The sequence below is a fragment of the Periplaneta americana genome, chromosome 8 (assembly GCF_040183065.1).
Source record: "Periplaneta americana isolate PAMFEO1 chromosome 8, P.americana_PAMFEO1_priV1, whole genome shotgun sequence".
In the NCBI taxonomy this organism is placed as follows: domain Eukaryota; kingdom Metazoa; phylum Arthropoda; class Insecta; order Blattodea; family Blattidae; genus Periplaneta; species Periplaneta americana.
Window position 1 is genome coordinate 128485001 of NC_091124.1, and position 18673 is coordinate 128503673.

The following is an 18673-nucleotide window of genomic DNA, read 5'->3' on the forward strand; positions in this document are numbered from 1 at the left end:
CAGGAGAATGGAGAAAGTTACACAACACAGAGCTGCACGCATTGTATACTTCACCTGACATAATTAGGACAATAAAATCCAGACGTTTGAGATGGGCAGGACATGTAGCACGTATAGGCGAATCCGAAATGCATATAGAGTGTTAGTTGGGAGGCCGGAGGGAAAAAGACCTTTGGGGAGGCCGAGACGTAGATGGGAAGATAATATTAAAATGGATTTGAGGGAGGTAGGATATGATGGTAGAGACTGGATTAATCTTGCTCAGGATAGGGGCCAATGGCGGGCTTATGTGAGGGCGGCAATGAACCTCCGGGTTCCTTAAAAGCCAATAAGTAAGTAAGTAATAGAGCCTACTCTTTCATTGTTCATCGAGCATTATTATTTAATGGGACATTGGTACACAAATGTTGAATAAAATATACTCCCAATTAATTACATTCAATAGGACACTGTGAAGTTTTTATACCGAAATAATTTCCTTGCTGTATGTCAATATAAATTAACATTAGTATTAATAATAATAATATAAATTAAGCTTAGAATTTAAATTCACATATGAGGCACTCAGAAGCAAAGTGATACAAGTGACATTTAGTAAGTTTTGAGATAAGTGACTTTGAAGTTGAAACGGAAATTAAAAAATCTGTTACAGGACTATGTTGCTGTAAATTTACAGTTGTATATGTTGGTACCTATATTTTTTAACTTCTAAATAGAAATTATCTATTCTAAACAGTTTAGGTAAAATAGGGTCCTAAAGTCACTTGTATTATTTTGCCACGAAAATATTTTTGTGGAAAAGTAATATAAGTGCAAGGGTTTTCAGTATTTGTATATTATTTAAAACAAGAACAAGGACATTGGCTACAACACTGAAACACTTATGTCTTAACAGCACTTGAGCTTTCTTATTATCATATTATAACAAAAAATGTGTCTGTATAACCGAAAGAATCAATCAATCAATCAATCGATCTTCTTAATATATCCAGTTGTTTGCTGACAACATAAAGTCAACTATATTCCACTGTAGTATTTTCAATTCTTCTTTTTCATAGTAAATGAGGGGTATTTTGATCGGTGTTCATTATAGACGCCTGTTGCTAGTAGCCAGAGTTGGGGTGTAGTCAATATTATACTGCAGAGCTGTCTTCTGCAACTGATACTGACGATTTTAATTTACTTCTTTTGTGGTTTATGGATGGACAGTATAGAAGAATGTGTTCCAGATCTTCATCATGATCATTACACCACAGACAAGTAGGAGTATCAGAAAGGTGAAATCGGTGTAGGTGCAATTGAGTGACAATGTGACCTGTTCTGGCTCTTGTTAAAAATGTTTGAACATGTCTGGGCAAGTTTTTGTAAATTTCCAGGTTATTTGGTTTCTTTTTAACGGGCTGTAAAATGTTTCCTTTGTCAGAAGAGAGCCAATTGTTGATCCATAAGTTTTAAAATGAAACTTTACTGAAGTAAAGGGATTGGATAGAGATATCACTTGAAGAGGTCTTGGTTTCAAATATGTTGCCTGTTTCGCAACGTTATCGACTTTCTCGTTTCCAGGTATACCACAATGACTAGGTATCCATTGAAATTTTATTTTTTAGTTCACTTATTTGTTTCTGAATTGGAATAATTCTATATGCGTATAGGTGTGGTACATATTTGATTACATTAAATATAGCCCCCTTGGAGTCGGTAAGTATGCAAGTAGATCTTTCAGAAATTTGAGTAACACACTAAAGAGCAGCATCAATAGCTAGCAATTCAGAGTCAAGTCTGGAGGAGGCTGAACATGGTATGAAGTAATTTTCTTGGTATTTTGGAATATAATACCCTGCTCCTGATGTTCCATCATCAGGGTTTAGAGATTCAGCTGTATAAATTTGAAGGTAATCCTTATATGTGCTGCAGAGTAGTTCCATGGCATCTAACTTAAGAATGTATGGAGGATCATTTTTGAAATGATTTCGTGGAATTTGTATGCTATGTTCTGGAATTATTCATTTTCATAGAGGAATTTCATTTACAACTGGAGCTTTAGCATTGAATGCGTCTGTGATATAGACTGGTATTTCTTCTTTGTTTATTTTGTAGAAATTACATAGGATATTATCTGACAGTTTGAAGAACATTTGAGATCTGGATGAGGCTTGCAATTTTAAATGTATTTTTAGATCCTTTTTTAATACATAGTGTCTGATTGGTTGAATATTATATTCAAATTATAGGGCAACAGTTGATGTAGTTTTTGGTACTCCGAAAGAAGAGGGCTAAAAAAATTTCAAATCTTAAATGAAATTCAGCCTTAGTCGCTGTTCATTACGTCACTAGCCTCATCTAATGAAGTCACATCTCTCTCTCTCTCTCTGGTGAAACATCTATGTTTCTGTCATGAAGTGCATCTGTAGTGTTCCTACCGCGAATATTCCTTCAACTTCCTCTTCCACGCACTTTCCCACGCCCTACAGTCCTTATTATAGGCCCATTCTAATGCTTCAGGTCATCAAGGAAAGAGTAGTGTATGAGTGGGATGATTTTCATTAGCTTTGGAAGTTGCTGCACTTAGCAAAAGTTATCCTTATTGGATCACTGTATAGTTTGTTCAGCTCAATGTGTTCAGGCCTTCCAAGAAGATGTTTTGAATATGTAATCTATTACCTCTCTCCACTATGGCAAATGAATTAGTCATACACAGAAGAAACGCAACAACACTATGTAAACAACGCACTTGTATTACTTTGACTCTCAGCCAAAACTCTGAATGCATTGTAATACAAGTGTAAGGCCAACATGGAGCAGCACTAACTGGAACTACACTTATATTACTTTTTCTCTGAACAGAAGTGACGTTAAAGATTTAGAATACATACTTATCTCACTTTTTAAAAAAATGTCACATATTACTTTACTTCTAAGTGCCTCATATAGTTTATTTGGAAAACGTTGAGAGCAAGTATCGAGAAGTTGGGAGCGTTACTGAAAGAAATTAAAAGTGTAGTTCACAAGCTGTGAAGCGACGATATTCTATTTAGTCAGGTTTAAAGATTTATTAATGTAAATATATTAGCAAAATATATTGACGTTTAGTACAGACTCCAAAACAACGCCAATGTCAAGTTCGTTTTGCCGTGAGAATACTAATTAAGAAATAAGCGCTGGCAATATCATATTTTGAGAACTTTACTAATCTGATCTAAACTGTCACAAGATTATTACCTCGACATGGGCTGATGAAAGCCTTTCATTTTAAAATAATTATTGTTGGCTGAGGAAAACATTATAACAATTATGTTATATGATTCGTAATTTCTCTTCTTCGTTATCTGTGAACTCCTCACTTTATTTATCATAACTCATTCACAGACACAGCCAAATCAGTATCTGTACTGAAACTGCGTTACTGAAACAAAAGCTCATATGCTGTTGCAGGTCTGTATAGCCCTGTCGCGTTCCCCTCCAAGGCGATTCAGTCCCTCCAGGTAGGGGAATAGAAAGTGCACGTCGGACAGAGACTACTGCACAATGTGCAGGGTTTTGGCATGCCTGGTTTAGATAGATCGTGAGTGCAGAAACTATTGTGGTCTTGACGAGTGAACAGTAATAATGTCTGTCAATTTTAAGGTATAGAAGTTGGATGAAGGTCCTATAATTATATTGGAACCAAAGAAATTTGTATTAATTAAAATAACAGAAGAAAGAGAAGAATTCAAGAGTTTCTACCATACAATAAGATATAATTTGTCCAATATTTTGCAATTAATTCCTCGTAACAAAGTGTTGGACAAAGTAACTCTCAGCATTGAGTCCGAAATCTTCCTTAATTAATTAACTACGATTGTTGCCTTATCAGTGGCGTATACTGGTTTAAGGGTCTGGGCTACCACTGACCCGGTTATTACACAAAATATATTTTAAAAACCCTATAATAAAATTCATTACTTATTTATATGTGAATTCCAGACGTCTTGATTGGGAAGAAAATACTTTGATGACTTTGTCATTGAAATTACAGTTGGGCCGCTTGCGAAGTTTCTGTAGAAATGACTTTTCAATTGACATCAGTGCCAAGCCGGATAAACGTTCTTGTGTATGAGTTGATCTACAGTAGGATTTTATTCTCTTCAACAAAGAAAATGTTCTTTCTACCGATGCTGACGTAGCTGGTATTGTCACAATTAATGTTGCCAATTTAAGGACTTTAGGAATAACTTGGTTCAGCTGGTTTTCATATATGGCAGATAATATTTCATGGATAGGTTTGTTCGAAAAATCAAAGACTTCTGCTGAATATATTACACTTAATTCATTTTTCAAACGTACTTGATCAGAGTGACTGTTATAGGACTGAAATAATTTGTTTAGTGCCTCATTCGGGAAGTTTTCTCTATAAGCAGAAAATTTTTGAGAATCTAGAAGATGTGTGAACTGAAGCTTTCAATAATCAGAAAATCTGTCAGTAATTTCCATGTGCATACGATCTAGTATGCTGTAGTACAGCTGCCTGTATTTCAATTCATCATCTCCTTTTCTTCGCTTTAATGGTGTTCCATTGTATTGTCTGAAGAATTTTCATTTTCCATATTACTCCATATGGACGGAAACCCACTATGTCTGAACTCGGATATAGTATTTTTTAACTTTGATACCTCTTGCAAGCAGTATGCTATGTCTTGACTTTTTGTCTGAAGAATATTGTAGAGCACATCTGTATGTGCGAACACACTAGCATAGACTTCAAGAAGAAATATATTCTGAAACTGTGTGAAAAAATACAAATATCCTTGAGCCTGCACAATTACATCATCATCCCAGTTTTCTTCAGAGTCATTACAAATGATATTTTCAAAGAAAGCAGTCAGTTGTTCTCTGTATTCCTTTACTGTATTTACAAGCCGAGATGTAAAATTCCATCTAGTTGGTGCTACTTTTGGGAGTTTCTTTTTCATAAATTCCTTGAGTTTTTCTGATCTTTTAGGAGATGATGAGAAAAATGCAGCTAAACCCGACAGTGTTTTGAAAAAAATGCGGCATTCTGGAATGGATAAAGTAGTTTGTTGCAAAACTAAATTGAGAACATGGCTGTAACAATGGACAAATAGTGCTTGAGGATACTTTTCTTGAACTTTTGTTTTTAAGCCATTAATATTTCCCGCACCATCGTATGTCTGTGCAATTAACTTATTGCCGACATTGTATTCTGCTATACCACCTTCCACATGCTGAAACAAAGCAGCAGCAGCAGTTTTGCCCGAACTGACATTTGTGAATCCTATAAACCGTTCTTGAACATTGGCAGTACTGTCGACGTATCCTAAAACAGTGGACAATTGACTCTGATTAGAGCAGTCACTTGTTTCATCAACAACAATGACCACAAAAGGTGCTTTTTCTATTTCAGATTTTATGTTCTTTATCATAACCCCACTTATAGCAAATATTAAGTCATTCTGAATTGCGGGAGAAGTACCACGGAATACTGTTGAACTCTCAAGATGATTGGCCAGTAAATGGTCAAATTCACTTAAGGAACTTAAATATTCAATATAATTTCCTCTATTGTCTGATTCCACACTCTCATTATGACCCCGAAAAGCCAATTCTTGTTTTCCTAGAAAGCAGACTGCGTTAATAAGACGCAGTAAAATCTCCCGATTTTTTTTTCACAAGAGCATTGTGTTGGTTGATGTGTAGAGCTTTTTGCTTATCTAGCTGTAAATCAATTCTTGTCTTCCCAAAGTTTGCAAAGTTCATGCTACTATAAATATGAGCTTTTGATTTGTCGTGTTTTAGGACTGCCGTTCGAAGGGAGTTCATATTAGAAAACCCCTCTTTTGACCACACATTAGTTTTGCGGCTAAATAACAAACATGGCCAGCAAAATAGTTTAGACAGTTTAGAACTACCACACAACCAAGTCCACTTACCATATGATGTTGAAGTGAAATGGCGTGTGTACTCACGCTGTTTTTCTTTTAAGTCCATGGACAAATTTAACTCAGGAGTTGGTCTTTCCATTTTCACAATTTCAACTTTCTCGTTGTATGTACGACGGTTAAAAGGCACTTTTAATAAACCTTCTATTACACAGTCATTTTCAACACAAACCTCTCCAGAAACTTGTTCTGCCATATTTTTCACAATATCACTTAATTGTAAAATTAAAAACTTAATAATTCACAATTAATATAACTCTTAGACACTCGAACAAATCACAAATTTAAAATACTGCACTGCAAGAACACAATCACATTAATGAGCTAGCGTACTAAGATTTTGTTGCTTCGCGACTTCCAAGAAACCGATCACGAGAGCGGTAACTCACCCGCCTACATTGCACGATAGAAACTGAAGGGAGTGGGGGACGGGCAGTTGTGCGACGTGAGCGGAACGGTCACAGGCTACCCTTCGCAGCAGCGGTTTCTCCAGTGATGCCGCCTTGACAACTTGTTTCTTTTCGAGAGCAGAGAGCGCATATAAATCTAACAATTACTTTAATTTTAATTACTGTAGTAAAACTAATACGGTAATACAAAATTATTACATTATGTTATATTATAAACTTTTTCTTTTGTAATTTCCGGTAGTCCGCAAAATACGCCCCTGTGCCTTATTAGGCTTTGACTTCCCATCATTTGTAAAGAATTTCAACCTCACGCATCAGACCGACTCGTGGTGAGAATTTCACGACGAAGGATCAGCAAACTCTTCACAACAGACTAAAAAAAAACCTTGCTTTAGTCTAAACTGGAATTCCCAGCGTCAAGTCCCAGTCTTGGCCGTTGCGTTCACAGTAACCGATTAATTAAATAGTTACTTTCTAGATTTTTAAGCAATGCGAGATGAAAAGTTGAAGAGGGATTAAATTATTTAAATTAAATTATTAACGGAAAAAAATTGGAATAAAAACTTTAAATTGAAAATGATAAGTAATTTATTTTCAGTATTTGATCCATCAACAAGTGTAATACATTTATCGTTAAACTGAATTAGTAGTACTTTGCGAAAATGACTTTGTAAATTATAAATCTGCTCCTACTGGCGAGGTTAAGATGGAGAAGTAGTCACCTGCTACTGGCTGCGATGTGTAGGCTGAGAGGCGCTGAGGCAGAGGTGGCGTCACGGCGGAAACGTCTGTGTTGCGTCAAGAGGGCGTCGCGGTCGTATATCGCCGGCTCGAAGTGGCGGATGAATTCGTTCAGCACCAGGCCTGCCAAAAAAAATAATATATACATAATGAATATAAAAACACTACCTATAATTCATTGTTAACAAAACGAAAAAAACTTCACGCGGGCCGCGATATACGCAACGACGACGGTACTCAGATTTCAAACTACGTGGAAACTACCACCGTGCATTCCTTCAAGAGCATGGATGTTAGCCCGTTATCAATGCAATGTCTTACATCAGTCATGTCAAGCTGCCACAGGTTTATCCAGGGCTTCTTGTGCCCTGAGCTGGCAGGCGGAGACGTAAAAATCTGAAGTTCAAGAAAAGACTGCGTCTAAATCCATAGACATGATCGGCGCTGAATCCTCTACTATTAGTAGATTTTTTAATATACGTAGAATGGGAAAGTGTGTTCTTATTTAGGGTTGTAGTAAATCATACATATACTGGGTGTTCATTTCGAAGTATATCATGACGTTAGCGATTTGAAGCGAGTTTCAGCTTTTATGTCAGAGAAGTTGCCTATTAATCAAGGCGTTCAATCTGAACTTGAGAACGTGTACTGTATAACTTGAACGTCGTAGCAACAGAAAGTCTGTGTGCTACCATAACTTCTTTCGAACTGTGTTTTGCGCGGGCAAGTCGTACGCAGGGTATTTGTTATCATCGATTGCGTACGGCAACTTTCCACAATACATATCAAATGCTCCGTGTCCATGTTGACCGTCGAAGTTAATGTCAACAAATACGTAAGTAATCGTCTTAACCCTCTCCACATATCCCGTCAGTAAGAAAAAACTCACCTCAGTACGTGTTTCCAAACAGTTCACATTCCTGCCACTACAGGTGTTATCGTACGTTGAGACGGTTCCTCGTACAGGATGAGGAAATTTTCATTAGATTAGTATTTCGTGTTAATATTCTTATATGGATAGTAAGCATGGACGTGTAAAGAAGTTTCAGAATGTGAGGCGGAAGTAACAGGTGGACAGGAAGTTTGAAGCGACGCTACGCGGGCAGGAAACATGTGTCCAGGCGTGGAGTTGACTGATGAGGGAATGTATGGACTTTGCCTGCGGGTGGTCAGCAAGATGACGCCAAGCCAGGTTCCAAAAGAGATGATCTGGTATATGTCAGAGAATTGTCAGGACGCCGGAAGTAAGGGGATGTTCTAGTTAACGAACAATTTTTGAAGAACGCGTCTTAAGTGACGTAAGTGTAATCATGGCCAATCAGGATTCTTAATAGAGACACGTGATATATAGATAGGAGGGCGAAATTTTATGTTTGGTGGTTGAAAGTAGAGGATAGAAGGGAGACATAAGGCAGATAGACAGCGTACGGAGAAGTTGCACTCCACATATTCTCGGCGTACCTAACTCTGAAGGATAACAATTTACGGACTTAGAATTTTTCAGTGGGTTTAGTAAGAAGTCGTGTGTTGTATCATTATTATACGTCTGAATTCTTTTCTCATCATTATTATTACATTCGGAATAAATTGTCATCAAGTTATCAACTCTCCGTTATATTACTGGTGTTTTATAGTACAAAATATATAATTACGTGAACTCAGAAATTAGTCTACCAACTTGTGGGAAGTGAGAACAGTAAATTATACACTTGAACGCGCATTTCTGCTAATCTGAAACGAACACTCAATAATAATAAACGTTTTCATAGTTCTTACCAACAACTTCTGGTGTGCGCCTACATCATTTCAACCTACGAGCACGTCTCCCAAACCCCATGTCCCGACCGTTTTTGCAGCTGACCTGGGAATCTCATACCTCTACCGGAGTAATCTCGAGGAGGCTGGCGCCCAAATTAATTAGTGTACATCTTTAATTACTGACATCAACGTGCCATCCTTGAGATACTTTCCATACACGACGGAGCTGGCAGCCGAGGGCAAGGAAAGGCGTCGTGGACAACGACGACGACGACCGACGACCGACGACCGACGACCGACGACCGCTTCAACGTATCGGTAAGTACACTTCAGAATGAACGCCGTACTTGCTAGGCAACTTCTCTGGCACATACGCAATACGCCTCTGTGGCAGTGTAGGAAGATTGAATTCTCTAGGGCCAACGACTAACCACATGACGGCATAAAGCGAACCATGACACACTTTGAACTGAACACGCAGTAGAATGCTTAGTATGCAAACAGTAGGCCTACTATTTTATAAGAAACTTCAATATGAAACGACATGTCCACACCTGTGGAGTAACGGTTAGCGCGTCTAGCTGCGAAATCAGGTGGCCCGGGTTCGATTCCCGGTTGGGGCAAGTTACGTGGTTGAGGTTTTTACGGGGTTTTCCCTCAACCCAATATGAGCAAATGTTTTGGTAATTTTCGGTGTTAGGCCTCGGACTCAATTCACCGGCATTATCACCTTCATCTCATTGAGACGCTAAATAACCTAAGATGTTGAAAAAGCGTCGTAAAATAACCTACTAAAACGACATTACGAGTTGAAAACCAAGCGAACTATGAAGGATTTGATGGAAAAGAACGAGTTGTTCTAGTCAAATGTCTAAAAGTGGATAATTGTGATATAAGTAGTTCGCTGACAATAGGAGACATTATAACTATTTGTCTACCGTAGTTGCACAGTTTTAAAGCTCATGGAATTTGCTGATTATACATGCAGGCCTATTTACTCTTGTACAATCCTAAGAGCAAACTAAAAATCTGTTTCATATAATCATAGTGAATATCTTAAAAAAAAAATATCCTACCAAAGGTAGATAATATTAATGACACGGATCTGCATTTTGATGGCCCAAGGACATATAAAACTGATCATTAAATCTATACTAGAGTTTGAAGGAAATTGCCACAAATTCAAAGAGAGTGATATAAATGAACATTAATTATCCCGTAAGGGAGACCTACACATTTTTATTATAATTATTTAATATATGAATTCTATTAATGTTTATATATTATTCACCGCTATGTAGGGGAGTAGTGGGTACAGTGAGACACAAAATATTAACACATATGTATGCAAGTGATAATTCAAGTATTTTTAAAATCAAGTGCAATAGAAATAGACATTAAAACATGGAGTATAATAATACATAAACAAAAATGTTAATAGATAAAGGACATAATATACAATACGTGATTGTCAAAAAAAATGCAAATGTCTTACTGTTCCCATTCAGGAGGGTACAGTGAGACACCACATTGTCTATTAACTGACATTGAAATGATTTACATTTATTTCAAAAGAAAGGAAAGCTTGCTGTTTCTTTATCTTGACATGTTCTGTAGGCTTATTTAGAATCATTTTGACGTTTGACTTCGAAACCATTAAAACATCTGGAACATTTGGAAAAGTGAATTTTCCATGACATTTCGAACTTTTGCGAAAAAATGAAATTAATTTTTGGTGACACCAAAGCATGTAATTCTTTGTTATTTTTTAACATTTTTTTAAATTTTGTGAATAATTTTTTATTTATGAAACCATTAAAATGTAATGTATCCATTATTTTGAGCTATAGTTCTTAAAATGGTTACTGGTATGTTCTTTTTTAATGTTAGTTACTGGTAAATGTAATATAATTACAGATTGTTTTTGCAAGTCATTGGTACATAGGAACAGTGAAATGTCTCAATGTACAGTTACCCTTAAAAGGAATGAGACGACTCTTGGTCGTCGGAAGTTAAAGTTCTACAGCGCGGTTCACTCGATATCGACGTAACGATACGTAACATGAGAAATACAGCAAGAATTGTTACGAGGACCACAACAAGGACAAGAACCAAAATAAGAATCACGAAGAAGGCAGCCATTTAAGGCCACGATTTCACAACATAGCTCGGGTCACAAAATATCATTGCTTCTCTGCACCGAATGGCAAATGCCTGCTATGGGATCTACATTCTGGACTGCTGCTGTCTCTGTCTTACCTCGGTAGCTCATATAGTAGCGTGTTGGTTCCACTGCTTAACCAAGACGTCTCGTGTTCGATCCCAGGTAAAACTTTTTTTTATTGAGGTGTAATTAATTTCTTCAGAGTTCCTAGACTGTCTAACTTGTCGAAAAATATGAATAATTTATGCCCAATTTCTGGGTCCTACAAGTGGGCTGAACCTCGTCAAAAAAAATAAATCTTACTTGGAAGTTAAGAGTATTCTTCCTCAAACAAAAATCATAGGAAACAAAAAGAGACCTGTCAGCTTAAAATCTTGTCCACATGCCATCAGCTTCTATTACAGCACTAAGTCGGTCCAGCATGGATGTCACGAGATTGTGGAATAAATTTTAATCCCCGGCGAGATCTTCGTTGGCTGCTGGCCTCACGCCCACATGCCGAAGCAGAGGTGGACCAGAATGGAGGTATCGTGTGGTTAGCACGATGAGCCCCCCAGCCGTTATAGCTGGTATTCGCAACCGGATTTCGCTACCTATCGTAGCTCCACAAGTTCATCACGATGCTGGGTGGGCACCGGTCCCATACACTGGCCGAAATTTCATGAGAAAATTTCTTCCCCCATGAGGACTTGAACCAGCGCGTATTCCGTAACGCGAGTCCTAGGCGGGATGCCTTAGACCGCGACGCCACGGCGCGGGACTCTCTTTTTCAATTCCGCCCATAAATTTTTGAGGGCATTCAAATCAGGTGACTTCGGAGGCCAATTAATGATTTCGATCTCGGGTCTGCTTTGAAACCATCTCTGAATGTTTGCGGCATAGTGCACGGGATGGTTATCCTGTTGGAACAGCAATGTTCCTTCGGGAAAACGTTCTAGGGGCGGAAGGAAGGAATACATTTTCCAGAATGTGCATTAAGTTCCCGCATTAAACCGGCCATCGATGCGTTCTATAACGCCAAGTCCATCGTAAGACATCCACCCCAACACGATATCACAGTCTACTATATACAGTCACGAAGCTTGAGTTTTGAGGGTGCTAGAAACAATAGACTGTGACGGTACTATTTTGCATTGCCTATAATGAGGCGATATTAGCGATCCTAGTGGTGAGCAACAATCTAATGTTTGCATATTTACTACGTATTGAGCTTCGCGACTGTATATACTAGACTGTGACGATATGCTAAAGCGCCCCGATCTTTCACGTCGGTGCACATAGCGCTGATCATGTCGGAGACCATCCTCACGATAGACACGGACAGGACTTTCGTAATCACTCGAGATGGTTGTTTCGTCGGAGAAAATTACATTTCTCCAATCCAAATCCACTCGATTGGTAGCGAAGGTAAGACGGTCGACAGCTTGTGCTTCCCCCAATATTTTCATTTGCGCAGCCCTCCGGCTCCTAATACCGCGGTTCCTCAACCTGCTGATCACAGTCTGTGAAGAACCGGGAAAGTTAGATGCTGCTCTTATTTCGTTAGCAGTCCGAAAGAGGTCCTGTCGAACTGCCTCGAATAAGAGAGCATCCTCTTCCAATGAAGAAATCCGGGGACGCCCAGGAATAGGGCGATTTTCGACCTCCCCTGAATTTTGGTAACGATGAACACACCTCTCGGCTGTACTTCCAGGAACACCGACCAAACGGCCAGCAGATCTAGCCCCATATCCAGCCTCAACTAGAGCTATAACTCGCTGTCTCATGTCACATCGGTTCGCCATTAAGATGAGAAATGAGGGATGATGATAATACTTTAGTGTAGACAATTACTATTTAACGTGATATAGAATTATTGAAATAAGGGGCATCTTGCACAGTAAGAGTTAATAAATCAACTCTAACTTAAATATTTAAATAACAGGACATAACAGGAAGTCCAAATGTTGCGAAGCTAATGAAATTAAATCTAATTACATTAAGTAAACAAACTCCAAGTTATGACACCACATTGCTACAGCTAAATTATAGGTTACTAACATAAGCATTGAATAGGTCCGTGCTTATACGTTGGACGACAAAACCAAACATCGAAAAGTTCGAATCTTGCCGAGGAATGTAACTTCTTGCTTTTTATAATATAAATCAGACTTCTAACTACAATCATTCATATTTCTTAATCTTTATTAATATTTATGGTCAACATTGAATTTGTAAAGAAAAGACTTTAGAAATCTCATATGGAATTTGTGATCTGTAGTGACATAAACATAGATTATCTCTCGGAACTTTTCCGTAAAAGTAAATTAAATTCACTCCTTGAAACTGGAAACCTTAGTCGTAGACTCATTTTCCCACCAGCATACAAGCTGAAGTAGCACAGCCATTGATAAAAGTTTTGTACACTGAATTACACTGAATTCCTATTCGACAGCACCTATAATCAATGACTTGTATGAACATGATAAACAAATCCTGTTTCCAATGTTACTGAACAATTTCAAAACATTAATTTAAAAACTATAAAAGGGTCGTAAATGCTGTATCTAGTGATTATTTACATTTATGTCTACAAAATGAATCTTGGAAAAACGTATATATTACTGGTACTACTGATATTAATAGTAAATGTATGGTATTTTTCACTTCATTTCAGAATCACTTCAGTGGATGTTCTCCACTCAATGTTGTGAAAAAATTCTAAAGTTAAAACATGTAGATAATGCAGGGACTTAAAAATCTCATGTATTAAAAAGAAGAATCTATATGTATTGAGCTGCAATGTAACTATCCTCATATTCTTAAATACTACAAGAAGTACAGTGTAATTTATCAAAATTTATGAAAGAACACATTTGAATGGAAAAGCACAAAATCCAGATAATGCAATTAAAGCTATTCGGGATATTATTAAAGTTAAACTTGTAGATATCCTAAGAAAAAAATATTTTTTTTTTCATTAAAATTAGTGATTATAAAGTAGAGGATCCCAAATCTATTGGAAATTATTTTAACGTCTTATAGTGTATAGTACAGAAATATTATTGACAACTTAAACATTCAAGATTTTGCAAAAGATACTGCAATTAGTTACTTAACAACCCATTTAATGGTTAGTATTAATATATGTAATTAATCAATAACTGCAACAGTGCTTATTCATTCAATCATAACATGAATTAAATTGAACGCACATTAAATTAAACACTATTGAAAACACGTAGATAAAATAGTTAATATCAACTGAAGGAGTGAGAATGAAATAATCCAAAGCCACACTTTTAACAAAAATTGTTTTGTGCGAGTGCATTTATTACACATATGGGAAAGCTACTAATAAAATATTGTAATAATTACTCAACAAATGACATAGCCTAAGGACTGTAAACCTTTGTAAACGTTTGTCTGTGTGGCTTAGGAATATTTTTTTAATTTAATTTTAATTGTTAGTTATATATATATATATATATATATATATATATATATGCATTTACATTGTATGTGTGTATATAAATGCATTCATTAGATTAACGTTTATAATATTATAACTTGTAATTTTGTAATTTCTGTGATCATTAACACTTAATCTGAGGACGTTGTAAAACTCTATTTCAACGTTATTTAGAAAAAAAAATAGTTGATATAGACTAAGAATCGAACTCGCTCTCTTCTACACAACACGCAGAGATCTTAGCGTCTGAGCTATTGCAACGACACTAGCTTTACTTTCTGTGCGGATTGTCGATCTAGTCATGAAGGTCCATTGTCGATTTAACTACACGATTTATGTATATATTTATCTTTTATTTACGTAATATTATCATATTTTTTTGCAGTTTTTGAAGTGAATTCCGGAACGATGCTAGTAACAAACCAAATAGCTTGAATCTAAGTAACTCAATATTCGTTATCTTGTGTATCAGTGCTCTGGTCTCTGATCATGCGCAGTGTTTTACATCTGAGACTTAGGAATATTCAATTGTCTCATTCCTTTTCAGGGAAACTGTACCCTTCAATGGCATGTCTCACTGTTCCCTTTACGCAAAGTTCGTTTAAAAATGACGCCATCACTTCAAAATTAAAACAAGAAAGACGAAACTTTGCCAAACATAACCTCAAACAACACAACACATTCATATGTATATCTCATTTGTATATCCAATATAACCTTCATTAAACACAAGCCAAAATTTTACTTCTAGAGTGAAAAATTACGAATTATTTTTTCATGACTCACCTTTATAACTAGAATAAAATCGAGTATGAAAATACTGTTACTTTACTCATGCAACATACAACTCCACTGTTACCAACATCTCAACATCAAAATTTACCATCTAATAAAAAAATGTCTCACTGTTCTCCCTGTCTTACTGTACCCACTTCTCCCCTACCGTATTTTGCGGGGAATAAGACACACTTTTTTCTTTGAAAATACGTCTTAAAAGCATGGTGCATCTTATGGGTCGATACTAACTTTATTAATGGGTGAATGTTTCATGGGATTCTATGAAAACTGAGATAATAACCTGTCGGTTAGCGTACTGTTCTTAAAGTGTTATATATATATATATATATATATATATATATATATATATATATATATATTCGTAGAACATAGAGATGTATAGTGTTGATGCCATGAGAGCAAGTTATGAACTAGCGCGCATGATTCTCGCAAGACACATTAATAATTAATAATGATGATGATGATGATGATGATAATAATAATAATAATAATAATAATAATAATAATAACTTATTAAGGACTGCACTTTAACAACCGCAAAGAATGTATGTCGCAATGAATCTTGGAAGTTCGAGACCATAAGCCTGTCGCTGAATACTGTAGCTAACCGTGCACAAGAAATTTCCCTGATCTTACATTCGAACACGGCAATGTGACCAGTCACAGAACATTGAATGCAGGTACGATTTCATTGCCGTCTATTTTAAGTCATCTGCTCCGAGTCTGGTACTGGACTCTGTATAGGTTTATGGTGGCATTGAGTTTGACATCACTGCCTTACATTACCCTAGAAATGTTATGTTTTATTTAACGACGCTCGCAACTGCCGAGGTTATATCAGTGTCGCCGGATGTGCCGGAATTTTGTCCCGCAGGAGTTCTATTACATGCCAGTAAATCTACTGACATGAGCCTATCGCATTTAAGCACACTTAAATGCCATCGACCTGGCCCGGGATCGAACCCGCAACCTTGGGCATAAAGACCAGGGCTATAGCAACTCGCCAACCAGGTCGACATTACCCTAGATATCGAGTCTACATGACAGGAGCCCCACCATGTGCAAGGCCAGTAAAGTCGAAAAACACTCAAAATTTGTACACAGAAGAAATCCGGACCTAAATACGAAAAAAAAAGAACCTCGACACTCGGCCACAAAGAAGCTTAATAATAATTATTTTGAATAATTAGTGTACAATCCGTTGCAACAACGATACGTTTTGTCACATCTGCTGAACATAAAGTACCGTAATTTCACACAATTATGGTCCACGATACAACCATTGAAACTTTTCACTCTACAACGTAGTACAGCAGTTTCCCCTAACTATGGTCCACATTTGTCACATTTTTCTTTGCATATTCAGTATTATTCATCCAGATTAAGTGAAATTTTGGCTTCGGACTCTTGTAAGTTTATATTAAATAAATATTGACATATGTGTTTGAATTTATGTAATTACAAGTGTTAAAAAATAATAAGCATTGGTACATAGTTGTATTCTGAGGTGCCCAACTATGGTCAAATCATATATTCATGCTTTCAAGCATGAATGGAATATAGCTGGAGCTGTAATTATTCGTAAATCAATACATTGAGTTTCTAATTTAAGGGTAGAAACATAATCTAGCACAGAAATTTTAAAAATAAATGAAAAGTACATGGATTCTTTTTATTAGTACACATTACATAAACACTCAATAGACAAGTGAAATCTGAAAGTCATTTTTCTGCAATAATGAACAACTACACTCACCGGCAAAAACACCCGGCCACCTAAAGTTTCTCAATTTTTTATGAGGTGAGAATCAGAAAATCCTTTATGAAAAATGAAGAAAACATTGCTTCCCAGAAAAAAAACTTATTCATTTTCATTTGCGCTATTATTTTCAACGCCAAACAATGGATATAATTGAAAGGTGTAAAAACTTACAAATTATATCAATTTTCTTTCAAATGTTCAACTGATTTTGTGGCCACCCAGATGTTGGTAATATCTGGTATTACCTCCCCGTGACTGTAGTACGACTTACCATTCGCCGATTCAACCCTTCAATCAGATTCTAGATGTCAGTCTGGTCGATTCTATTCCATTCTTTACTTAGAACATTTCGGAGCTGCTGTAAGTTGCTGTGAGGAGTTAGGCGACTTCTAACTTGCTTCCCTACCAGTCCCCACACATGTTGAATAGGGTTTATATCAGGACTTCTTGCTGGCCATGCCATCCTATGCAATCCAACTCATCCATTATTCTTGTAGCATGAGGGCGTGCATTGTGATGCATTAACAGTAACGTATCATCAATAAGTGGGGCAAATGGTACCATATGTTAAATTAGACCTTCTTCGATGTATCTTGGAGCAGTCAAAGCACCTCCATTAATGAAAACAAGTTCTGTGTGAGCTTCATACGAAATGCCACCCCATACCATTACTGATCCACCTTGGAAACTCACACGTGAACTGAAGGAACATGAAGAAAAACGTTCTCTTTCTCTTCTCCACACTCTTTCACGTCCATCTGTAAACTAAATCTCGATTCATCTGTGAAGAGCACTCGTCGCCACTCCCCCAGGTTCCAATTAGCATGATTGTGAGCAAAACGTAATCGTTCAACATGATGTTGCTGGAGCAATTCTGGGCCTTTAGCTGGATTTCTGGAATCAGCCCACATTCATCCAGACGTCCTCTTACAGTTCTCTCACTCACGTTAACTTGTCTTATTTTCTGGAAGGCTCTTCTGGTCTCAGTAGCTGTGGAATAGCGATTTCTTAATGTGTTTAGGACAATAAAATGGTCACGAGCCGAAGTTACTCGTTTTCTCCCTGAACCGGGTTTCCTGGAATAACCTCCTGTCTCTCTAAAGCGATGGTACACTCGTTGTACGGTCGATCGAGGAATCCCAAGAACTGCAGCCACATAATGCTGACTATTCCCACCTTCTATCATGGCAACCACTTTTGCTGAATCGGTAGGACTTAGTGACATGTGTATACAATGAAGTACTCCAATACTGCCTCAAAAGAGCTTACCAGTCTGTAGACATCATCAGCTTAGCTCGAAATGAGTCCGAGAAGTTTACACACAATATTACAAGAAGAACGAATCTGCTTTTCAGATCGTTGTTGGCTATTACGTATTCAATATTACAGTGTTACGTATCATAAAATAAATGAATAACTAAATCAACCTCAGCACACCTACAATTATTTAAAAAATGCTACAATTTAAAAAAAATTAAAGAAAATGTAGTTGGCCCGGTTTTTTGTAGGTGAGTGTATATCAAAGAACAAAAGTACGGTATCAGAATAAACTAACACATTCTTAGCAAAATATTATGCAAATAAATTCAATGATAATGTTTATTTATCGTACTGAGAACAACATTCATTAAACTTATTTTGATCCTTTGAATC

At 36.9% G+C, this 18673-nt stretch overlaps 1 protein-coding gene across 2 annotated transcripts in view; it reads right to left on the bottom strand.

Annotated features, from left to right (window-relative positions):
* Kul (Kuzbanian-like) overlaps positions 1–18673 on the bottom strand; it is a 690443-nt gene that overhangs the window by 480003 nt on the left and 191767 nt on the right. The window contains exon 2 of one of the 2 annotated variants that reach the window (XM_069833579.1): positions 7069–7210. The exons of the other annotated variant lie outside the window; for it this stretch is intronic. Within the exon in view, the coding sequence (XP_069689680.1) occupies positions 7069–7210 (142 nt within the window). The remainder of the gene's footprint in view (positions 1–7068; positions 7211–18673) is intronic. 2 annotated transcript variants of the gene reach the window in all.